Raw genomic sequence first — 25,480 nt, 5'->3', positions numbered from 1 at the left:
TTCCCATGTTATACTAATAATGACGTGAAGAGTATATAATGTGTGAAGACTTTATTCCAAATATCAAATAATGACATAAACTTTTATTCAAGAATATCACCAAAGAAAAAAAAAATCATTCAAGTTACATGTTGCTGTCAGTGAGTTAAAAGCCCAAGCTCAAATATCAGTTGACAGAAAGCGAACACGTATTCCTGGATGGTGCAGAGGTAAGAACTGCTGCCTTACAACCAAAAGGGTGCAGGTTTGAGACCGGGGGCTCTGCGTTTTGAGTAGTGAGCTGCTATTGTTATTACTATAATATAATAAAAACGTACATTTGATTTGAGTCTGTAACACCCGGTATAAATTTTGGTTACTTGTAAAAGTTAGCGCTTCTCTCTCTATTATTCACTTTTATTCTATCAGTGACGTTCACGTGGTACAACAAACTTTCCTCTCCCTCTCTGAGTTGATGCCGTTTATCTTCATTTTTTTCACAAGAGCTGCACTGTGGTTGACGCCTGCTCAGAACTATCTGTTGTACTGCCAATCAAAGATACGATGTCCTGTGTCCGCTATCAGACTATCATGCAGTATTTGCACTTTGACAACAAAGACAAGACACCCAGCAATTTGCAGCTATTTAAACTGACGTGGTCTGGCTATGAGATCAGCAAGTCTAACGTACCCTACGCCTAGAAAGTCATGTATTGTGACATCGGCTTTTGTGATTTTATCGCTAATGCTCTAATTTACTGGTTTCGACTTAGACATGTTTCGGACGACGTTTCATTATTCATTTCATCATTGATTCGCTGTTGTGACCTGCCACATCTCCACACGTCAATGAAGAATGCTTAGCAAGTCACCATTCCAGAGCCATTAGCTCACAATGTTGTAATTTATTTTGTTTTTGTCCACATTATCGACTGGAATTGGATTAAGTGGGTTTGACAATAGACGCACAAATATTTACAAATATTTATGGATGTTTGGTGGCATTGCGGTTAGTGGGTTTTCTCACCCGTGGTCTGGTTTTCTTCATCATCTCTACTTGACTCTGAAAATTTGGGTTTTAGGTGTGCGGGTAAATGTGTTCCGATATGGACTAACGTCCCATCCAAAGCAAAATGAATGATTACACAAATTTAATATCATGCACAATATATTGGCCTTCAAAAAATGAAGGAATTGAGGGCTTTTGAGCCAACAAGCGCTTTAACTGAGGTATTGACTGCTTTTCCCCTTGTTGTTTTTTTTTTTTTTCAGTATTTCTAGTCGAGAGTCCTGCTGAAATTCCAGTTGCCACCAGTTAATGATCTTCTCTCCTTTGTGATCTGCTTTTTTGGCCTACACTCTTCAACACTGTCGCAGTTTTGCCTGAATATGCTGCTCTTGGACTTTGAAAACTCATCATACCGTCAAAGCAGGAAACTGAATGAAGCCCTTGGCTTCCCTCATGACCCTCGGTGCAAATTAAGTGGATTTTAAAATGGATGGATAGATTTATGTGAATCTGTCATGCTTCAGGTGAAATTTTTCTTTGGGCAATGGAAAAATCGCCTTGTGGGCATCACGGTAATGGCTCTGCTACCTGGATATACTTTGGAATGCTGGCCCACTCGTTACCCTTGTGGATGCCCACTGTGTCTGTGGGGTTTCTTTTGGGGTGCTCCTTTTTTTACCTTCCATATCTCAAATGTGCAGATTAGTTTAGCTGTGATCTCAGAAGTGGCCCAGCAAGCGTGAGTGTCAGCGTGTGAGTGACTGTGCCTGACAGACGGCCGTCCCATTTAGGGTTGCTTTCTGCCTTATGCACAATGCTGCTGAAATGGGTTCTGGCCACTGTGACTTTGAACTGGATTGAGCTGGTTTGATAAAGAACGGCCAGATGGATGGCAAATCACACTATTTAGGTTGACAGGATCAAAATGGTCAAATCTAGCTTCCCCTTGTGCCAAAATGCAGCAGCTGTCTGTCTGTCATTCCTGCATGACTCCATAAGCAGCACTAATAATCAGTAGGCGGTGTGTCACTCTGTATCTAGTAGGCTTTGAGCTCATATATTTAAAAACCTACTTAGGAAATATTCTTTTATATACAATATCATTTTAATTTGTACTTATTACAGTATGCTCCATTGCTTACTTTTTCCAAATTATGCTGGATCAGTCAGTAAGTAGAATAGTTTTGGGCTTTGCCAAGAGAAACCCTGAGAAGGTTCTTTATTGTGGGAGATTAGGGGTTTTGTCCCGCTTCCTCTTATTTTTCATAATTAAACAGTGATTGGTTTACTGTATCATAACTTTATTATTAAAAGTTACCAAAAGTGACCACACACTGGACATGCCGGAGCAGCGCAAACCACTGACCTGCTCACCCCTGCGACATTTTAAATTGCTGCTCTCCTTAATCTTTCAGCCTCCAAACTTCTGCACAATAATAGCACTTGCAGAAGAGAATGGCTGAAACGTAGGGAGTGTCTCAGCTAACAAAGAAAGCAGAAACATTATCCTGCTGTTACTCAATTAGGGGGGCTCCTGGCAGTGCCCGACGCAGATTATATGCTCAAAAAAATATATTTAATACATGCAAAGTGGTCGATTTTGGCCATTTTCCACAGATCTGTTTTCACTTTGACATTACAGAGTCTTTGTGTTTGACAGTGTCAAAAAATGGCAAATTAAATGCACTGGGATTCCGGGTTGTATAACAATAAAATGTGAAAAACTTCCAAGGGGCGAACGTGTTTTACAGGCCGTGTAATTTCCGGCATTGCATCTGGTCCATCCGTAGCAAGAGCTAAGACTCCTTCGCTGTTGACACAGTTGCTTTCAATGGGATCAGAGAGGTCTAATTTAAGGTGCCAGGTCGTGTTTTTTTGTGAGCGAGTGACTACAGTTTTTCTCGATCGCTTTGATGCCATTCTCGGTGCTCTTAATGTGATTCTCAAAACAGTTGAGGTATTTCTTATAACACCGACTCGCCACTGCAAAACACACTAAAACAATCAAAACCTCACAAAGTCGGTCAGTCACTTCAACACTGCGACCAACAAATAAGAACCTTTCACCACTGTTTTAAGACTGAGACACCAAATTATTTTATACCAGTAACGGCGCACTGCACGATAACCTGCAGTGAATCCACTTGACTTGATCATTCCTCATTTTCCTCTTTCTTTCTCTGTACATTTAAGCATTCGTTTGCTCAGAGGTTGATTCGTTTGTTGCTTCCTGAGCAGCTCTTCTTTTCTCCACCCTTCTCTTCTTTCGCCGGCATCTTTTCACGTTAAAATTGATTAAGTCAGCGTTTGTGTTGCAATTACTTAGGACATTTTCTTTAATATTTCACTTAAGCTGGCACTTAAGTCTTCAATCTGCCTTAAGAATGATTTAAGATATGAAGCGGTAGGGGAAGTGACGGCGAAGGTGGTAGGGATGAGAACAGCACCCGTACGCATGCGCCACATGGCCGCCGAGAGTTGATTCTACAATAAAATTAAATTAAAAAGAGGAATAACCTTGGAGTTCAATCATCACCCCAAAAGCGGACAGTAGACATCACGTAGTACATGTGGACCAAATTTCAGGTCAAATGGTTTGCGAGCTACAGGTGATTTAAAAATCCTGGACAGACAAATGGACAGTCACGGTAGCATATTATATTAGAAGACTTTTATTAAAGCCTTACTGAGTTTGAAGAGAGTACTGCAAAAAAAAAAAAATGTAGAGGACACAAAAATAAAATGTAAGAGGATTTGTTTGAAACATTACACAGTATAATTGCTGAAACTAAGAAAAACAAGATGATACACGTGAACCTACATATGCATCAGAAAACAGAGAGAGAGTGAGACGTTTCATGTCGCCACGCGACAAACCAACTCAGGATCCCCAGATTAGGACCTGAGTGTAGCCATGCGACGGGTGACGCCTCAGTGCCACACCAGTTCAGATGGAGTGGACCAGTGTGAGGTTTTTCTGGTGGCCGGAATGCCAATTTTGCCACCAACCCCCAGGTTTTCCCCTGCATGTTGGACGCAGGTTGACGTCATACCCAGGATGCAGCAATTGCAGGTTAAGGGCCTTCCTCAAGGGCCCAACAGAGAAGAGTCCCTTTTGGCATTTACAGGATTCGAACTGGCAACCTTCTGCTTGCCAGTGCAGATCCCTACCTCAGAGCCATCACTCTGTCCAGAAAACAAACAAGAAGGAATCTACAAACTTAGAACACAGCACCAGTAAAATCGTCCTACATACATGAATATATAAATGTAAAATGACTGTACAGTGCAAACTGTGAAACATCTTAAGGGGCATCCACTTTCTCGTCTCCGTTAGGCCACACCACCAGACCACTACGTCACCTCAATGTCTTCCCTTCCGAAACACAGAGGCTCAAATCTTTATGCCTGCCGCACTCGGGCCTCGACAAGCCTCAGGTGTGACGTCCTCCCAGCCACCACCCATAGCTTCCAATATGGAAATCTGCTCATGAGGCTGTCGATCTCACACCTGAGACGAATTGCTCAACTGGGCTGAGGGACGGTGAATACGGTGTAAGGAACGCCATTAATTATCATGCGCTGGTGGGGTTTCAAAAGAGTTCCCTCAAACGCTCGGAGTGGCGAAGACTTACATTGTCCCAAACTACCACATGAAATGTCACGTTGGCTCTCACAATTGCCTTTTCATTTTTGTCTGTGTCTGTGTGGCAGGGCCCGATGGCTGCAGCATGGCGAGTTAACCCACGTTCATCTATAGCAGCACACATTGTGCCCCGCCCCTGGCCTGGCACATCCACTGACCCACTGCCACGTCTCCTTACTTTATTCAGGTCAAATCCTGCCTCATGCACATACACAAAACTCTGTGGCGTTTCACTGGCATCTGACTCAAGTATTCTTTGTAAAATCCCAAAAGACATCTCAACCTCCCTACCTGTACATGCAGGTGTCCAAGCTCTTTTACTCTCGCGCTGTTCCTCTCAGATGAAACCTTGTCTTACCAGGACCCTGTCTGAGGTGGAGAGACTCACAGAGGCGATGTTTTTGAAAACTTCCATTGTCCTCCACAACAGCTCATGGCTCTGTTTTCGCCTAAATGCATTGCTTTCCCTCACCATGTCCACACTTGCCCTCTCCCACCAGACTGAAGCAGTGGTACTATTCTGACAATAGAAAGGTCATCAGTTGTTATACAAAACTCACAAACTCTACGATTTATAGCAAACTGCCGAGCTGAGATGTTGCACATGAGACAGAAACACAGTAATTGTGGTGTAGCATTGCCACATAAATTTGTTTTTCTGTCTCTCTATGTGAAATCCCGTTGCCATTTGAGAATACGGTAGATAAGATGGGTGGGTGGGATTGAGAGGACCTTTCGGGAGGTATGGGGCTGTCATTGTGATTTCCGGGCGTGCCACGGAAACGGACGCACTATTTATTTAAATAGGGGCACGAAAAGGCAGGAAGAGAAGGAAGAAAAGACAGCCTGAGTTTTTATGGTGGAGGAAAAAAAGACATGACCCATCAGAGTCCGGGAGAAAGATTGTTTTAGGGGAGCACCACACGTTCATCGCAGTCTGGGGCGGCCACCGCGAAGATTCTGGAGACACTGAGGGCAGTGAACTTTACCGTGAGAGGGATCGGAAGTAGTGTGAGCCGTAAATATTTTATTCTGGGATTGGCGTGTCTAAGGAACTGAACTATGGGAAATAGGATAATCGTATAAAAAAAAAAGACTAAATTGAATGGATGGTGGGGAATATTGCCGGGTACATAATTGTATGCCTTTTGTTTATTGTATATATTGGAAGGGGGGAGTTTTGGGGATTGTAGAAAAGGTATTAATTACATTTTGTTTGTTGCATCTTTTCTCTGTGTGGTTTTGTAAAAATCGCTTTTATTGTTGCAAGTCATCTTTCTGCGCCGTGGGAAGGGGCTGAAGGGAGTTTGGGGTTGACCTGCAATCATCAGTACAATTTTGACTGTAAACGTAGTGAAGCGTAGTGGATAGAATCGTTACAGTGGGATCACATACACTACTTGGACAAAAGTATGGGGGCGCCTGACCTTCACACCAGCAGGGATATTAATGATAGACTTTAATATGACATCCCCCCAACAAAACCCCCACCCCCCAAAATAACAGCTTCCGCTCTTCTGGGAAGGCCTGCCACCACATTTTTGGAGTGTTTTCGTTGACATGTGTGCCCATTCACTCTGTGGAGCATTTATAAGGTCAGGCACTAATGTTGGATGAGAAGGCCAGGCTCGCTCACTCGCAATCTCCATTCCAGTTCAGCTCAGGGTTCTGTGTGGGCCAGTCAAGTTCTTCCATACTGAACTCATCCCACCATGTCTTTGTGGACCTTGCTTTGCGCACTGGGGCACAGTCATGCTGGAAGAGAAAAGGGCCTTCCATAAACTGTTTCCACAAAGTTGGAAGCATAGCAATATCCAAAAAGGCTTGGTACGCTGAAGCATTAAGATTGCCCTTCGCTGGAAGTAAGGGGCCGAGTCCAAACCCTGAAAAAACAGCCCCACCCCATTAGCCCTCCTCCACCAAACCTCACAGTGGGCACAGTGCAGGTTACATTCTCCTAACATCTGCCAAACCCAAACTCGTCCATCTGACTGCCAACCAGAGAAGTGTCAATGTTCACTCCATAGAACACGTCTCCACCACTCCATCCAGTGCTTGGCATTGAACTTGGTGACGTGACACTTACGTGCAGCTGCTCTGCCAATTCCAACTCATCCCATGAAGCTCCCGCCACACTTTTTTTTTTTGAGCTTACATTAATGCCAGAGGAAGCTTGGAGCTCTTTCAGCTATGGAATCAGCAGGGCGTTGGCGCCTTTTACGCACTGTGCACCTTAGTAGTCGTTGACCCCGCTCTGTGACTTTAGGTGGTCTTCCACTTTGTGGCAGAGTTGCTGCTGTTCCTCCTAAACGTTTGCACTTTCCCGTAAAACCACTTGCAGTTAACCGTTCAATAGCCAGCAGGGATGAAATTTCATGAACCATCTTATTGCAAAGGTGGCATTCAATCAAGTTACTGAGCTCCTGAGAATGACCAGTTTTATTTCACAAATGTTGGTAAAAGGAGACTGCATGGCTAGATGTTTGGGTTTAAATACTTGTACCTGTGGCAAGGGGTCTGACTGAAACCCCTGAATTCAGTAATTAAGAATTGCGTCCCAATACCGTAGCCTGTATGGCGTGTCTGTTCTCATTCCTTAATGCCTATATTACAGAAGCAACTAACTGTAGACTGTGCCACTCGAGGCTGAACCCAAACTCAGGCCATGAGTTAATAGCGTGGTCCACAATTGTTGCCCTTATTGCATTAGGCACCCTATGGCTCCGATTCACTCGTCTTCGTCTAGCCCTGCCACATGGTTTGCTCTTCTTCTTCTTGCCGTACCATTCATGCATTTCGACACCACATCCTCTCACAGAGCCTGCTTCTTATACGCACGTAACACCTTCAGCACAATTCACTGGGGGAAACATGAGCATCATACTCAGTGCGAGTCAAAATTCTGTTAACATCTAAATGGCGGAAACACTTTTTTCACAAAACATACTTCACATGTGTAAGATGATTAACAGGAATGTCTCAATCAGTTCGCCATCATGTTCAACACACAAAAACCAACGAGCAACAGTAGCATTTAAAGCCCGGTCACACATTTCACGGGGAATAGAGTAGTGGCTCCCAAACTCGGTCCTGGGGGACCCCCTGTGGCTGCAGGTTTTTGTTCCAACCAGATTCACAACTGGTGATGATAATCGATAACAATGATCTTGTTTAATTAGCTGGCCTTTTTTTACTCTTCTCTTATTCTACATTCAAAAAAAAAAAAAAAATACACAACAGTATGGTTTTTACATTTATAAGACTGGCACAGATGCCCGGAAGGTGGCATGAATAGCTTCCGGGTCACAAGGGGGCAACTGCCCTGGACTAGAAGAGGACCACAGGAGATGAGCAAAGAGGTGCTGGCCTGTTGGGACCCGTGGCCATCGCCAGGGGGTGCCTCAAGCCTCGTGGGACCCGGAGAACTGTTACTTCCACCACACCAGGCAAGATGGTGGATGAACCCGTCAGGGACGTCCAGAATGCTTCCGGTGCAAAGAGCAGCACTTCTGCCACACCAGGAAGTGCTGCTGGGAGGACGTCATCAGCCACCTGGAGCACATCCAGGCAGGAATAAATGGGGCCGCCGTCCTACAGTTGGGGAGCTTGAGTCAGGAGTGGGAGCAGGACAAAGCTCTCAGGAGGAGACAGGCGGCCAAGGACTGAGAGACAGACAGACAGAGTAGCATTATTATTGGGATTAACTGCTGTGTGCATCGTGTGGTGTTCGGGACTGAAACCCGTGTTTATTTATGGCAAATAAACGCGTGTGTTTTACAAAGATGTGGTTTCCGAATGGTGGTGTCCGGGCGAGTGTCACAAAGACATTTGGAAATGTTTGTTTATTTCTAAAACTGTAAATGCTTAACTCTCTTGTTCTTTTCCTACTGTTTTCCACTTTTCCCGTGTAGTTTGCTCCCTTCATTTAACCCTAATAGTGACACCAGCAGAGCAGACACCCGGGATGATGAAAGCTGCGATGACTTCAGAGTCAGACCCACAAATTAGTAAATAATCAATGAAATAACCAGAACACTTGGAAAAGCAAAATGAAAATCAGGCTGAAAATACTGTTAACGACTTAAACAAAAAAAACAACATATTCCCCATATAACTGCTTATTACATTTTAATAAACATCTAACAAACTTAGTTTTTGTAATTTGACTCCAAAACACAGAAACTGGAAACTAAGGACTCACTTAATGAGGCTAAGAGTCCAAAGGAAAACAGAAGTTGGTTGGAACAAAAAACCTGCAGCCACAGGGGGTCCCCCCCGGCCCGAGTTTGGGAACCAATGGCACCACAGTCCGTATTCTGTCCTTCAGGTCACTGATATCACGAACTGTCCTGCTATACACACGAGCTCCTTCACCATACCAGATAACCAGAAATCAGGGGAGTGTGGAGGCCATGGCAGTCCATCGACCTGGAAAGGTGTGGTCAAGATAAAAAATAATCTGTTAGTGTTAACATCATTTTGACTCACCCTGTACTGCAGAGCCATGACATGCAATTGGGATACAAGACTGACAGCATGCATTTCTATTTGTTTCAACACACGGTAATGCCAAAGTACTTCTGGTGAAATCTCAGCCAGCTCCGTCACTTCCTTTCTCCATATTACACTGGTGATTTTTGTTTAATGGCAAGAATGTCAGAGAAAAAGAAGTTTAAGCTTCAGCGTGCAGAGAGCTCTACAGCTGAACACTGTTGTGTACCTTTATGTTCAGTTTCCAATAAAAATACAACAAGGTACTTCGTTTTCATACATTTCCCTCCGATGCAGAAACCCGATCTAAATGAATCATCGCTATCCAGAGAGAGAGCTTTACAATTGGTCAACATACCCGAGTTTGTAGCCGGTGTTTTAAAAAAAGAGGATGTTCGCGAGCCGCGGTCTGAGACAGGGTGGCGTCTGCTGAAGAAGGGAGCGGTCCCTACGTTGTACATTGAGTGGAACAATTTCTCCATTCCATTTTCAAGACCGGAGGTTTAGGAGGAGAGAACACAACCGACGGAGGATAACGCACCGGGCGAGGAGAAGGAGGAGGATAAAATCCTCAGGGACAGCGAGTATGCTTTGGATCCAGCAGTCGTCGACCTAGCGCCTGAAGAAGAAATGGTTCTTAGAGAGGAGATCTTCCAGCTGAGGAAACAAACGGAGACCCTTACAATGAAACTGCGGTTTAGCATTCACCATTTTGCAGGCTCAGACAGAGACATTCGCTTGTTTTTACAGTTAGTATGTATTAACCTTAAATACTTATTCACCTGTCCCTGAATAAACTTCAATGACCAATTACTTAAATTGTTTTCTTCAAGAAGCCTAATGTAATAACATATTTGCTCAGGGAGGTGTGGTCAAGGGAGGTAGGTGAGGTTAAAATAACTAATAATGATAACATAAAATAAATTTGTCCACTGTTCTGTGATATACATTTTGTTTTCTGTATGATTACAATAATGTTGATCATTTTTACAGTCAAAATCGCTGAATTTGTACATTTCCTTTTCAAAGACGGGAGAAACGAAGTGTGGCAGCGACCCTCACCCCCCTCGGACTGTGCTCTCCCTCACACACGGAGGTGATGCTTGTAATTGGCAGGTGCCAGTTGCTGTCTCTCTGTATGTCACCAATATAATGTTTGCAGACACTTTATTATACACCCCGACTTTCCACAGTCTGGCTAGTATCTTTAACCGCAGTGAAAAGGCACAAGGTGAGGCAGACAATACCGTGCTGCCCTGAAGGGGGCGCATGTGAGCCCAACAGGTGCCTGTTACTACTGTTCTACTACGCAGAGGCGCCAATAAGTTAGCGATATCGGAAAGTCAAGGGCACTGCAGCGGTCCCTTTATTTTTATTTTTTGTTCTGATTGACTGCCGAAATGGAAGATTAAGACTTTTAAAACTAAAGGAAAATAAGGAGGACTTTTACAAGAAAGTAATGGGAGATTTTCGTGGAGAAGGATAGGCACATGGACTTCATTTACAAATAAAGGTAAGACCATAAATGGTTTTCAATTTTATAAAAAAAAAAAAAATGGGATCAGACTAAGAAAATAACAATCCAATATTTAAAAAGTGACCGTAAAGAATTTTTTTTTTGTTTTTCTTGTTAACCTTTGTTGAACAGTCTTGTATTAAAATTGTTTAAAAGCATCCGAAAAAATGCTTTTAAAAACAGCCAAATATTTCAATTAAGGTCAAAATTGAAATCCGTTTTTTTCTGTATGTCACTCTATAATTTCATTTGTAGTGAATGAGTATGAATTGTGGAATCGCAATGGCATATTTAGAAGGCATGGTGGGTGAGGAGCAAAGGCGCTCTCTCTCGGCTCTCTGTCGTCGCTATAAACGTAACGTTCTTTCTTAGTCATATATGTACCTCACCTATGCGTGTGTAAAGAATACAGATAAGATATGAAACATAACCAGCAGTCCATGTGCATGTTGGCTGCCAATTGAATAGTTAATAAGCTACTCTTTGGGGTTCATATATTTGTAAATGTGACACTGAAGGAGTCAGGGCCTCAACAATCATGAACCTCACCGCACGGGCATTGTATTTGCCCCATGTACGTTCAAATTTTTTAAAATATCTGGATCTTACCTTCGTAATTATGGATGTAGCTTGAAGCCCTTCTTTTTAGCCCCTGATGTTTGGCACGTTATAATAATGCGACGTACACCGTTTACCGTAAGTCTGGACACGAGCTGAAGCGATCGGCGATGAGCGCCAATAACCAGTCCGCTTTGATATCAGCGCCGGACGTGAAGCTGCGGACTGACGCGGAATCCGGAAGAGAGCGTGCGTGGCGCCAGTGCAGTGTACGACTAAACACGGGCAGTGTGGCGCTGGCCTCGCTGTTTCGCGCACCTTTGAAGAAGAAAAAAAAAAAAGGTTTAACGCGATTTGATTGAAAACACTCCTGCAATGCTGGGCAGTATTACGGTGAGTTTGAAAAATGTACTTCTGACTGACAAAAGTACAAACTGTTTTGACGAGTTGTCAGTCAGATGAGAAATGCATCGAAACGACGGCAAAACGTCTTTAGTAGTCAAGAGCAGTGTGTACCAACACAAACTAAAATGCTAATGTGGGTGGGGATTTGAGACCTGCATTTAGTTTAAGGAGAATGATGCAAGAACTGCATCAAAGTGATTGAGGAAAAAACACAACTCCACTGACAGTGACGCTGTGCCCACCCCACGTAGTTTACAGTGATGGCCGAGAGGTTGGGCGCTGGCACCCACCACACGATGAACCAACTCAAATTAGGACCCGAACGCAGCTGTGAAATAATTTAATTTTATGTTTTCATGTAAAACAGATAGAAAAAAGGTTTCTGATATAACAGAACCCGATAGATCCACCAACACAGGAGTGCGCCAGTTTTACCAGTCTCTCACCAAGGTAACCCACGTTTGGGCCGGGAAATGCACAACTGCAGTTTGACAAAGTTTGAGCAGTGTCTCGCCGTGGACTTGCGGTGTTCCCCGCTTCTTGACGGCACTGCGTAACTAAACAACTCCGACTGGAAATTCCTTCCTATAAAGGTAAGTGGCAACTAACGCTTATTTCCAGGTAGGTCACTCACCGTTGCAATCACGCAAGGGGCGGCCTTCGCGCCTTGATAGAGATGCGCAGACTCTGATGCTGCTGTAACGCCCGGTGACGTCAATGAGCGGTAACAACGTCAAGTTCGATTGCGATCGCAGGCGATGTGTGCTTACTAACAAAAGCAATTGTACAAAAAAATAAGCAGAATTAAATTGCAGCTCCAGTGAATAACTGTTTAGTATGGTTCAATATTTTTATCCATTCATTCTGTAACCCCTCTTATCTAGAGCAGAGTGGCAGAGAAGCAGAAGTGAATCGGGCGCAAGGCTGAAACAATCCTTGTCATAATGTAAGAAGAAAACTTGACGTTTGACGGAAGGGCGCTTCCTGTAAAGAGGAGGTCCACTATAACAGGTACAAGAGACACATTAACAGTCTGTACTTCCTTTTTCATTTGAGACTTTAAAGTATGTAATAAAAACATAACTGGACATACACAAAGCCCCACCCCCTTTTGTGACCTTCAGCAGTTCTCTAACCTTACATGTGCTGCAGGTGTAGCTATAATTCAGTATTTAAACTTTTATGATCTCAAAAAAAAGACAAATTGTGACCATATGGATAAATAACTACTGTATGTTGTTTTTAAGTAGATGTTGTGGTGGCTTGCCAATCGTTAAGACACGGCGCAAAGGAAAACCTAAAATGTCTTGAAATCTGTAATCTAGATCTTTATTTCTCACAAACCTTGACTTCGGTGAAAGCTCATGTCTTGATCTGGAAATTTAAAAAAACAAACCAGTGGCAGCAAGCAGGTGGGCAAAGAATTGTATAGTAATTAAAGCACAGCCCCCAGCAGCCTCTCTGTTGATAACGGCCCAGGGCACAACATACATGTTCAGAATTCATAATCAAATTAAGTTCTTACATTGAGAAACTATGGAAGGAGAGTTTACTCTCCTTTTTATCTGTCCTGAGGAGGTTTGGTCTGATTGTGCCACTTGTTATGACTGACTGTAGAATTACTTCTTTTAGCAACACAATTTATGGTCATTGGTAGTAAACTGAATATACTGTAAGTACCATAACATTTTTAAACGTTTAATTGATCTGACAGTCACAGGAACCAGGAGTCAATCCGAGTATTCCATCTATACATCCATTATTATATCAAGTCCATAACACAAGACAAAAGCTCTCAAGCAGCTGTTTCTCAGTCATGATGGCTACTTGGAACAATCAAATAGGCAGGTGGCACTGCAAAGTAACTTACTTAAATGACCATCAGTTTGGCTACCACTTTGCACCTTACCTTGAGTCGACTAAATGAATACACAACTGGCATGTCACACATGTTCTGAAATGGTTCAAGAAAGGAAGACAAATTTAGTGGGAGTTTTCACTAATCCTGGCAAGAGAAAGTGGAACAAGTAATTACTTCTGCAGTACTCTGTACACGCAACAATGACCAGGATTTTTTTGTTTGCGCCAAAGGTGTGTCACTCATAAATGTCTTTAATGTTGACTTTATTTTTTATCATTGGTCTCCACTTTATTAGAATAGCACAACGGTTACTGTAGCACCATATTCATCAAGGCTGGCATGTTTTGTGTGAATAAAGGCAGCTGTGTGCACAGATCGGCTTGGCCTTCCATAAAGGGTTTGTTTCTGCCTAGTATCCAAAACCAACTTCTCCCATTCAATGAAAATCCTAATTCCAAAAAACAGGTGGCACTACTCTACATGCTGCCTGCACTGGCTACTTTGCCGTAACAAGAGGATGAAATATGACTGCACCCTACCTGTTTTCTAGGATGAAAGTGTCTTTACAAGATTGTGCAAAGTTGGGACAAATTCAGTGGTGTTTATGGGATCAGAATATTGCATAAAACGTCCTCAACACTGTCAATAATGGCCCAATACAAGCAATGGAAGCATCAGGCGCAAAGCACCAGTTGGGAGACTACAGTGCTCCTCCATGCAGTTGAATTGAGGCTTGCACCCTGCCCCATCTCCACTGAACTCTAAATTTTCTAGGTCTACTGAGGCTGACCAGTTGCCTCCCTCACTAAAGCGAAGGGTTATCAGAACAGAATATTGTATGGCCTTATGCCCTTCCTGAAGCCAACCTAATTTAGTCACTTTTAAAACAAGGGATGGTGACCTAGTCCTTACCCTAAGCAATAGGACTAACCTGTGGTCCAGACTGTCCTCTTATGTGAAGACAAAGCAGTAGGTGATGACCAGTGGTTCCTTAACCTCAGCTCCAGAGAACCCCTGTGGCAAGAGATGAAGACTCACCTTCTCATCAGCAGGTATCAAGAAATGCTCTACAACGTGAGGTAAACTTTTGTTATACAATTGTACCCTGTCCTGGTTTCCTACCAGATTTACCAGGGTGGGTCCCAGCCCCTCGCACTTATTATACACTAGGTTTAGTAATGGATTGACATTAACTTATTTTTTCCTTCATTCAATGGCTTGATTCTGCTCTCATTTTGCTCATCAAAAATTCCTTAAAAAAACTTTAGATCTGAATGTTGCGTTGAGATAATAAATTCCACTTTAGTGAAAACTACAGCTGCAGCAAGCAGGGGTTCTCCTACTCAGGCTCTTTCTTAAATTCGTAGAATATTACAGCTGTTACTTTAACAGACTTTGTTGCTTTCCTTATTCCACTCACTGCTCAAGATGGAGTCCTAAATGGCTTGTTCGTGTTTCTTGTTTTGGGCCAGTATCTTTTAATCTGTGGTGGCTTACAACATTTGGGAGATAAAACAGAAAAATCTAAATAAATGTAACCTAATTAAAGCACAGGCAGGTGCAGTGACCTACACATGGACACATGGTGTCGCTAGTGGGTTTTGAACCAACGCCCACAGGGGTTTGAAGTCCACAGTCTTAGCCCACTACAGCTCACTGCATGCTTTTCCAGTAAACAAAGCCAGATTGATGGTTATTCTTCCCATAACTAGCTCTTGGTCAACAGGTACAGAGTTATTCCAAGTTTAAAAAGATGACTGTGATTTTTTTTCTTAGAAGAGCAAAAACCTTACAAATGGCTGAGGTGTCTAATGGAGTGCACTGCCAAGTTCAGTTTGTGGAAGGCCTCAATAGTTTCAGCTAAATGTACAACCAGAAGATAATTCTTAGTTATTAAATATGCGACTTTAATGTGAAGTTCACTGGCAGCAGTAACTGGCTAAATAATAATATGGCTACAAAGAAAACCTGTAGCTTTCCCAGATCGGAGTTTGACACCTCAATTCTGAGGTAAAATTAGAGCTTGGCTTTCTGTAATGTGTCATAAAATTCATAATGTTAGTGTTGTCACGAGTCAAAACAAAAAAAAAAAAAATCATTTGTACATCATGAACAGTTTGAGCAACTAGTTGAGCTTTTTAAGGCCACAAATCATAGACAGACAACTATAATGCTTGGATCACTTCTGATGCACACATGGGAAAGAGAATAAAAGTAGCTAAAGCTATTCAGGAAAACCTTAAATTACTTTAACCAGCAGAAAATAGTCCAGAAATCTAGGATTAAGGTTACATCAACAATAAGAATAGTTTTCAGTTGCTGTGCCTCACTTAAACCATCACCCAGACAGAGATGAACTGTAAATGTTATATACTCACAGAATAATACAGTAAGATCAAATGGGCCCAAACTCTTCAGGTTCAAAGGATATGGTGCCGGAATTACCTTATTCAGAAATACTTGGAACAAATGCATTTCTGTCTTTGCAAAGTTTAGTTCCAACCTGTACTACTTAAATGAATGGAAGTGTTTCAAAACTGCAATCTTACCAGTACCACATTTTGCTGGACTTGGCTTGGTTACATGGTGTTGTACAGTCCAGCTGTTTATTTTGCCATTTTCTTTACTCCTGCAAAATCAGAAAACTTAACCTTTGAATATTCAAACTGAATGCATCCAGAACGTGAAAGAGTGGGAGAATCAGAACACCATTCAAGTCTCAAATTCATGAAGCACCAGGACAAAGACCTTACCACCTGTAAAACTGAATTTGCTAAATCAAGGAAACTCACTACACACCTCCACCTCTTCTGACATTATATACAGCAACATACCAAACTGGTCTTTCAACTTTCATGCAGAATAAAGCTCCCAACTCTTTAGCACAGTTCCCGATTATTCTAGTGAAATCAGGCCAACAGAGTATGAAACAGATTGTCTAAACTTCCTTTTAGCACAACACAGTTATCCAGTCCTCAAACAGCAGTGTTATGCTTACTTTTAACAAAAATGCCCGGCAATTCCCACTTCTAAGTGAATTCTGAAGGTGTAATTCTACTTTAAAGAGGTACTTAAAACCTTTTGATGCTGGCACTAAAATCATCTTTAGTTTTATCAGCTATAGAACACTTTAAAATGCAAAATAAACTTCCAAAACAGAAGGAACCAGACTGCCAATCACTGTGCTTACTGTATTCTGGTAATGAAAACAAAAATTAAAACAAAACCTGATGAACAAAACTAGAAATTTACATATTTCAGGAGAGATCAATTTAGCTTTACTATAGAATCTGTTGCCAAGCCATGTTCTTACTTGTCTCTGAAAACTCAGCACAGATGGGACACAATGCACTGTTTATGGGCACAACAACAACATGCCTCCATCAACTAGTTTGTATCTGAAAAGAGTATACAATTTGGTTAAGTGGTATAATGTACATTTATAAACTGGTAAATAGGTAAATTTACCTTTTTGGTATTTTAAATAGGTAAATGAAACAATTTCCATATATAAAAATGGTGGTCTAAAGGAAATATTGATTTGAAAAAATCATGCAAGGGGCCATCCACTATATACAACCTGAAAAGTGCAGTAAATTCACAAAAAAAAAAAAAATTAACCCCTTAATACAGAATTGATCCAAAATACTTCAGCTTGCGCTCCAACTCCTACCCAATTGGTAACAATCAATGGTTCACTGCTGCTATTCCAACTGTTCTTATTACGCACAGACATCTCATGTGATACTTTTAGTCTGATTATTATTGGTCAAAGGGTAGAAGAGCAATTTAAAAACAAACAAAAAATTAAAAAAAAAAAACAACAAAAACAAATTGTTATCTTTTCAACAGTACAAACATACTTTAATATACAATTAAATAATTGGCAAAAAATTCTGACCACCAAAAAAAAAAAAATTATAAAATAAAAATAAGGAGCAAAAAACGTTTTGTTTTTTTTTTTGCTTCGTTTCAGCAAGCACCAGAAAATAAAAATAACGAAGCAAAACGCATAATTAAAATCGGACTTGTGTGGTTACTCACTCTCGCGCATGGGCTACTTTGTCTCTGACCCTTAAGTTTTTTTTTTTGTTTTTTTTTTATTTCTTTATATTTGTTTCTTTAAAACAGTAAATAAGAAAGTTGAGAAAAATGAAATCAATGGCAAATTTCTATACAGTGATCCAAAGAAGTTCAATATTTATATATAATAACAAGGAATCAAAATTGCATGATTTACAACATTTTCTTTCTCAGAAGGAGGGAGATTAGAATGTGTCAGGGCTTTTTTCATTCTTTGCTACCCATTTGTATTTAATCTGTATTTCAAGTTTTATTTAAACACAGAACAAGGAAAAAAAAACAAAACAAAAAGCAGACAAGAGTCTCTCTCTTTAAAAATATTCAGAGCTGAAGAGTACATTATCTCCTGAAAAAGGAGACAAGTTCTAAACACAGGAGGGTCCGTCTGTTTATTATTATTATTTTTAAAATCACAGCCTTGTACTGAAGTCCATTCCTCCAGCCTGGATTGGGATTGGTTATTTTTTTTTTTTAATTGTGTTTATTATTATAATTTATTTCCAAAGATGCAAAAGAATTCATTAAAAAAATAAGGAAACTGAACCAGCAAGTCCTTTTTTCCATTTTGGGGAAACGAGTCTATTTTACTGTACATATTTGTTATGTTTTGAGAGGAATAAAAAGGAAAAGAGAAAACATGGCAGCTGCCCCAGGACATGCCTGCAATGAGTTTTTGCCCTTGGTATCCGACGGCGGGTGCTTAAAAGTTCATTTCTCCAAACAAGCTTTGTGTCCTTACTGCTTGCTTTATTTATTTAAATCTGTACACTCGTTCTTTGTTTTTTAATACTCAAAAGATTAATTTAAGTCCATACTTTTCAAAAAGTAGAAAAGAGAAGAAAAAAAAAAACAACCCCCCAAGGAAGGAAATTGATTAGGCAGATGCGCAACAGATCGAGTTTCAAATTAATGGAGGGGAGCTCATTATAAATGGAATGGGAAGTGGGGTGGGGTTTGGGGACAGGTTTAATGCTACCACTGTCACAATAAAAACACAAGTTATTGGGATGAATTCACTGATGTGACAGAGCAGCAATAAGCAGCACCAAAACAAAAAAAAATACATGTTAAAGTGTGGAAAGAGAGAGAGAGAGAGAGAAAGATGGGGTGCTGCATCTTATTTCATCTGGGCAAAAATTAGCCCATTATACTAAACACCAGCGTCAACCCCCAACCTCAACCCCTCAACCACCTTGGCTCTCCCTCTCTCTCCTCTTTCAAAACGCAATCCCTGCTGAGTTTGGAGGTCTCTTTGCACCCTCCCCAACATAAATTTATATACCATTAGCAGAGAAAAATGACATGTGGTTTACATAAATAAATAGGTTAAGAACCCCCACCCCCAAAACTGTCTTAAGCAATGGGTGTGGGCTAGCAGTGGCCAAGATTTTTATACTCTTTATCACCACCTTCCTCATGCCAAGCCACCCCCCCAGAACTGCTGCATCGTGGAATTGGGACTACAGAGCACTTTCATTAATCTCCCAAAATTCCCCACCCCTTCCCCTAGTTGTTAACAAAAATATACTCTTTAATTAGCTATTTTAGTATTACAGTGACAATCATAACACGTCTTACGGCTTGGGTTGATATTGTTGCAAAGACTGCAAATAATGGAAGGAAAACCAAAAAACTAAAAATGAATTCTGTGGAAACAAAAAAATAAAATAAACACCCACACAATAATTCTGCACATTTAAATATTGTCCTGCTTTCTTTCATTAGAAGAAAAGCACATAACAGTTTCTTCTTGTATTGGGGTATCTTTTTAATCATTTCCTTCCCAAGTAGTAGAAATAATAATAATAATAGTAAATAAATATTTATTATTATTATTATTAATAATTTACATTTTGTTAGACGCTCCCACAGGAAGTTGTGTGTGAAAAAGAATTAAATAATAATAAAAAACAAAAACAAAACCATAAAACAATGCTACAACATGTCTAGTGTATTATGAGAAATGTTCGCACTCAAGTCTGGGTTGTTAGAAGCCAGAAGGTCGGCACCATTTGCTCCATGTAGGCCACCCATGCCCGAGCTGAGCTGGGACAGCATGGCATTCTGGTCCGAGCCAAAAGGCCCCTGATCCAGGGCACTGTTTTGTTGCTGCTGTGATGCCACTACTAAGCCTGGATGGCCTGGGTGCCCAGGATGATGACCCGGATGTGGAGAGCCCGTCTGCGGAGAAACATGGTGGGGAGAGGGCTGAGGCTGCATGCGTGGGGAAGGGCTCGAGTGGGGAGGCTGTGACTGAGGCCTAGGGGATGGCACAGGCTGGGGTGATCGCACTTGATTGCTGAGGGATGGACCTTGCAGATGGGGTGATTGAGACATCTGCTGTTGCTGCTGCTGCTGCTGTTGGGCTTGTACAGCCGCCTGCTGCTGGGGGCTCATGGGATTGCCGTGCTGGCCGGGCTGCTGGAGAAGACGCTGTTGAATGACCTGCTGTAGACTCGGTGGAGGTTGCGGGTGACTTCCATCACTTCCTGGTGATTGCATGCCTGCCAGTGAACTCTGCTGTAGATGATGCTGCTGCATACGCTGCTGCTGAGACACTGGGCTCTGGCCCGGATAACCTGTTGGCTGAGACACAGCAGGCTGTCCAGGGTATCCTGTAGGCTGGGGAGGCTGCTGAAACTGAGCATGGTTGGCCATTTGCTGCTGTTGCTGCTGCTGTTGCTGCTGTTGCATGAGCTGCCGTCGCATAAGTAGCTCTCGGAACTGAGGGTTTATTATGCTGGGATGGTTGATGTTCATTGGCTGACTCTGACCTGGAATGCCACTTCCACCGACCATACCTTGAGGCTGCTGGGGCTGTTGAGGTGGCTGCTGAGGAGATATGACAGGTCCAACCACTTGCCTTGGCATTTGTTGCTGTTGCTGAAGTTGGTTCATGTTGGGCATCCCCACTCCTTGACCTTGTGGCTGACCTGGATGCATACTACCAGCTGCTGGGTTGGGAGGTTGTCCACCCATCCCTGCTCCAGCTCCGCTGGCCCCCTGGTACTTAGCCGCTCGCTGCTTGATAAAGGCGGCCATAAGCTGTGGATTTGACCGCAGGATTGACAAGACCTGCTGCTGCTGAATTGGTGAACTGGGTGAGCGAAGGGTACGCAGCAGGTCCTGTAGGGCAGTCTGAGGGTGTGTGTTGCTCCTGCTCTGGGCAACTACAGGCTGACCTCCAACTTGTGGCGGCTGCTGAACTTGTGGTTGTGCTACCATTCCAGGGTGACCTATTATAGGTGGCCTCTGTTGCTGAATGGGTTGTGCCCCCCAGGGAGGCTGTGAAGGCACCGGAGTCTGTGGCGTGGACACTTGGGACTGCACTGGCAGTGGCTGTGCAGATGGAGTCATGACTTGCTGTGCCTGCGGTGGAACCTGTTGAGGACCAGGCACAACCAGGCCCTGAGCCCTTGCAGCCTGAGAAGGCATACCTGCCACATTCATAGGATGGTTCATGGTTAAGTTGTGTTGAGCTGGACCTCCCATCTGCGGGTTGATCTGATGTGGGTTGATCATCCCACCACCCGGTGTATGGCACCCAAAAATATGGGCCTGAGCCATTTGCCTTTGCGTTTCAGCTGCTCGTTGAATCTTCAGGGCCATCTCCACAGCTGCAGGTGGAGGTCCTTGAGAGGATCCACCACCCTGTGGTGTAGACGGCTGCTGTGGAGGAGGGGTTGCTGGTCCCATACCAGGTTTACCCTGCGAAAGTTGTCCTGTTGCCCTGGCATACGTAGGAAGGGTACTGGGTGGATGATGGGTTGGGGGTCCTCCTGGCTGCTGGAGTGGCTGAGATGATACTTGCTGCTGCTGGTTGACTGGTGGTTGTGGAAGAGGCACCCCCGGTTGTGGAACAGGGGTCAACTGGCCCTGTGTTGGGGTAGGTGTCTGTGGAGTAGGGGGCTGGGTGCCTGGTGGAGTTGTCGGCGTGAGTGAAGGTGAAGGAAGTCCTTGTTGGGCCTGCTGTGGAGTCTGTCCCGCCACTGTTCCTGTTCTCTGCATGCTGGCCATACGTCTGCGCAGCATCTGCGCTTGTTGCAGCCGATGCTGGAGCTGTTGTTGGCGAAGTTTGTGTTTGATGTTGAGGCAGAAGGGCACAGGGCACTTGTTTTCCTGGCAGTGCTTCGCATGATAGCAGCACAGTGCAATAAGCTGCTTGCATATAGGGCAACCACCATTTGTTTTACGTTTGCAACCTTTGGTGTGCTGTACCACTCGTTTCATCTTCTGGCAAGATGGAAGAGAACAGTTGGCATTTCGGCACTGGCAGGCGTGTACCAAGGACTGGATACAGCGCTGAATGCTCAGCCTCCTTGAATCACCAGGACTCTGTGTGGCTGCAGCAGCTTGGTTGTTGCTCTCATCATCTAGGCCAAGGCCAAGTTTCTCCATCTTGTGTTCATGCCCTTTAGTGTTGTAGCAAGTGATACACAAGTCATAGTCCTGAGAAGGGGGAGAAAGAGAAAAATACCCAAGGTTTAAAAACATAAATACAACAATGTCAAGTAACTCCGCAGAATATGTTACTCCTCATACCAAACTTGGCAGTTTCCCTCACCACTACCTAAACACCCCTCATTTTACTGTTGCCAGCATTTAATTTGGAAACAAAAGATAGGCTAGAAACCCTGGCTACACAGCAGTGAAAATTTAGAAAAATCAATTCTCTATAAACTTCACAGACACTGTAAAGCTAGATTCTGTATTGCATCTAGCAGGTTAGGAACTTGCAAATAAGGCCAAATGGATGATAAGCAATTTCTCCTCTATATAGTGGCCTCTCTCTCATTGATAAACTGGCTTTGCAGAAATCACATGCAATGAAAGAACAACTCATCTACAAATGAATCCTTTTGTAAGACTCACCTCACAAACAGTGCAGTGGAAGCGAGTCTCCACATGATGTTTACACTCATTGCAAGTGTAGACAAAGCGATCCTGGCTCTGGTTGTGTAGCTCCACAAGCATGCACATGGAGGACCACTTGGCACGTCGCAAAGAAGAGAACTCTAGATGCTTATCCCGAGCCAATGTAAGGAAAGCATCCCTGCCATCCATTAGATCACAGGCCATCAGTGGGTCAGGGTCCACAATAGGGGGTAAAGAGTTAGCTGTTGGGCCTGCAATCAAGCGGATCACAAAGAAAACCTGGAAGGGGTTGGAGGGAGAGACATGAGTATTAAGCAAACATTTTTGCATTTAATCAACAGAAAGACAAACATGCTCAATCCACAGCTGCTAGTGTTCATGGATGCGTTTGCCTGCATTGAAATGCAATACCCAGTCACCCAAGATCAGAATGTTAACAAACATGCCTGTGATTTACAAAAAGGTATCATGGTTTCTAAGGAAATTTGCCACCTAAACAATGCTAATTTATTATGTGAAGAGGCATTTTTTTGAAAAATGAAAGACAAGTCCAAATGAAGGGTATAATCCTGAAAGAAGTTCTTCCATTGTTTAACAGTCATCTTTGCTTTCTAACTGCATTCAAATAACTCGGGCAGATAAAGCAGGCACAAGCAAAAGCTCTGAGACAATGATCTTAATTTATCGGAAAGCCAATGCATCGTAGCAGAATTTTTGACAACTTCCTCACCTCCTTGTGCTTCTCCATTGTAGCATACAACTTTTGAGACAGGTCATTAGATACATTGGGCATGCCAGGCTTCTTCTTATTGCCTCGACTCAAGCTACTTTTGTTTTTGCTTGTCTTCTTGTTGTTTTTCTTCTTAGCACTTTTGCTGTCCCCTTTACCTGCCTACAAAACAAATTTTACAAAAAAGTAAGTCAGAACAAAATAAAACACTTGGCCTTGGTAGTGACTACTTTTCTACAAGAAGCGGTCATCACACTGAGCACCTTTTTCTTTGTCCAATTTTTTTTTTTTTAGAGTAGCCTGAACCCTGAATCCCATATTAGATCTGCTGCTTATCCTTACTTTTAAAGTACCTTTTTAGGTTAAGAACCTGAAATATCTGTGTTTCCCAAGCTCTAGCAACTTGGTATCCTTTCCAAAAAAAAAAAATTTGAGACTTTTCCATGCATACACGTTCTATTTAGTTTACATTGTAAACTCGTACTGTGAAAACACAAATATAAAGAAGGACCAAGCTTGGAATATTGCTGCATATATTTTCGGAGTGAGTAGCCAAATCTCAACAAGTTCTAGACCGCTTACACCCATGATGACAGTTGTTAACTTCACTTGTACTTACTTCAGTGCTTTCATTACTGGTACTGTTCTCTTCTCTCTTCCGCTCTTCCTCCTCTTGCTCCAGCTCTTTGATGCTCTCCTCAAGCACATTGGGCCAGAAGTCACCCTCAAAATAGGGAAGCTCCTTAGCACTTGTCAAACGGTCCTCTGTTGCCTGCTTGAAAATATCCTAAAGGAGGGAAATCAAAACACGTACATACACACGCAAATGTAAGCAAGTTTATCAATACAGCAAAAACACCAAGTATAATGAAGCAGTGCATGGACTAAAACCCAGAATATATTTTAAATGTAGGCAGATCAGAAAACATATTACTAAGGACAATGCTGAAAGTATGGAATAATGTGTTAAGTAAATCTGTTATACCAACAAACAACCACTTAGATAAACATGCAGTGTCCCTCAGTGCTGCAACTGCATGCTGTGTGTAAAATAAAGGAAAGGGTACAGGGAAGAAAAACTTATCTACAGGTAATTTTAAAACTTGTTCTTCCACACAGAGTTCAAAACTATATACTGTTACCTGTCTATAACCTCTACTGTTTAGAGACAAAGAACAAAAACAAACCATCTTAAAGCAAGCTCTACCTAGTAGGAAATCACATGCAAACGAAAAAAGTACTCAAAGAGGATTCTCATACCTTATAGTCATGTACAATGCGCTCTGCAACAGCCTTGTCCAGCATCTTTTTATACCACTCCTGTAGACGCTTGGGCTTTGGGATCTTCTGGTCTGGTGGGTGACAGTGAAAGATGTAATCATCCCCTTCACTAGGTGGGCAAGCCCAAATATGGCCTGTTGTAAACCTGAACAGGAAGCCAAGAGAAAAAAAAAATTAAACACAAATTACCAAAAAAAAAAAAAAATGCACAGTGGTTCATTGACATTGGACTTGCTAGTCCTTTAACTCACCCTAATTTTTTGACATATTCAAGGTAGCCTATAAGTATTTCATGGTACACACCAGTCCTTAGGCACCGGGGTTGGAAGAAATGAACACTGTCAAGGTAGGATATATACACACGCCTGAAAGTAAAGAGCAGAACACAAGACAGGGTAGTACCACTGCATTAACCACATTTAGCGCAAACAACATTATAAAAATGTAATCCATTTCATGACATCCACAGTCTAACCACATCTAGTCAGAGATAACAGTCATTACGGTGGGCCACTGGGATAGACATCAGGGGATTGTATTCACAGCAGAATGAAACGTGAAATCAACATTGTGTCTACCAAGCACAGAGAGGTGTGGGTAAGCTGTGAAAACCCCATTCATCATGGGGACTGGGGCTTACAACTGTTTCCCACAAACAGGGAATTCCCAGTAGGTGGGGGGGGTCATAAGCTCACAATGATGAAGTCACTGCCCTCTGTACAATCTGCCGCCTGTCACTACTACTGATTGGATGGTTTAGGGAGGTCCTTGAACTGGCTCCACTGTAATCCCTCATGACCTCTGGCAGAACACCTAGAAGATGACTGAATTTGACTAAGAGTAAGGATTCTGTTGGTGAACTTGTGGAAGGATCAATACCAGGATCACTGTAAAAGCAGAGTACCAGTGTGTTTGCCTGAACCCATTTCTCCAATAACGGTGCCCATCAGACTCTAAAACCCCATCTTTCTCATTGGATCACTGCTTCAATTTGTGTTTTCTGTAACTGCTGGGTTTTTCAGGAACATAACCAGCATGGAAAATGA

The 25,480-nt window shown here is 42.5% G+C and overlaps 2 protein-coding genes across 3 annotated transcripts in view; one reads left to right on the top strand and one right to left on the bottom strand.

Moving 5' to 3' along the window:
* Positions 1–3,157, top strand: part of LOC120536926 — a 35,461-nt gene extending 32,304 nt beyond the window's left edge. The window contains exon 9 of the mRNA XM_039765505.1: positions 1,252–3,157. Within this exon, the coding sequence (XP_039621439.1) occupies positions 1,252–1,298 (47 nt within the window). The 3' untranslated portion in view covers positions 1,299–3,157. The remainder of the gene's footprint in view (positions 1–1,251) is intronic.
* A 14,414-nt stretch (positions 3,158–17,571) lies between these two features.
* Positions 17,572–25,480, bottom strand: part of ep300b (E1A binding protein p300 b) — a 117,454-nt gene continuing 109,545 nt past the window's right edge. For both annotated transcript variants that reach the window (XM_039765503.1, XM_039765504.1), the window contains exons 26-31: positions 24,686–24,799; positions 24,414–24,579; positions 23,773–23,940; positions 23,154–23,315; positions 22,421–22,702; positions 17,572–21,997 (exon numbers count right to left, since the gene is read on the bottom strand). In XM_039765503.1, coding sequence (XP_039621437.1) covers positions 19,484–21,997; positions 22,421–22,702; positions 23,154–23,315; positions 23,773–23,940; positions 24,414–24,579; positions 24,686–24,799 — 3,406 coding nt within the window. In that variant the 3' untranslated portion in view covers positions 17,572–19,483. The remainder of the gene's footprint in view (positions 21,998–22,420; positions 22,703–23,153; positions 23,316–23,772; positions 23,941–24,413; positions 24,580–24,685; positions 24,800–25,480) is intronic.

The sequence above is a fragment of the Polypterus senegalus genome, chromosome 10 (assembly GCF_016835505.1).
Source record: "Polypterus senegalus isolate Bchr_013 chromosome 10, ASM1683550v1, whole genome shotgun sequence".
Taxonomy (NCBI): Eukaryota; Metazoa; Chordata; class Cladistia; order Polypteriformes; family Polypteridae; genus Polypterus; species Polypterus senegalus.
This window is presented reverse-complemented; position numbering and strand designations above follow the sequence as displayed.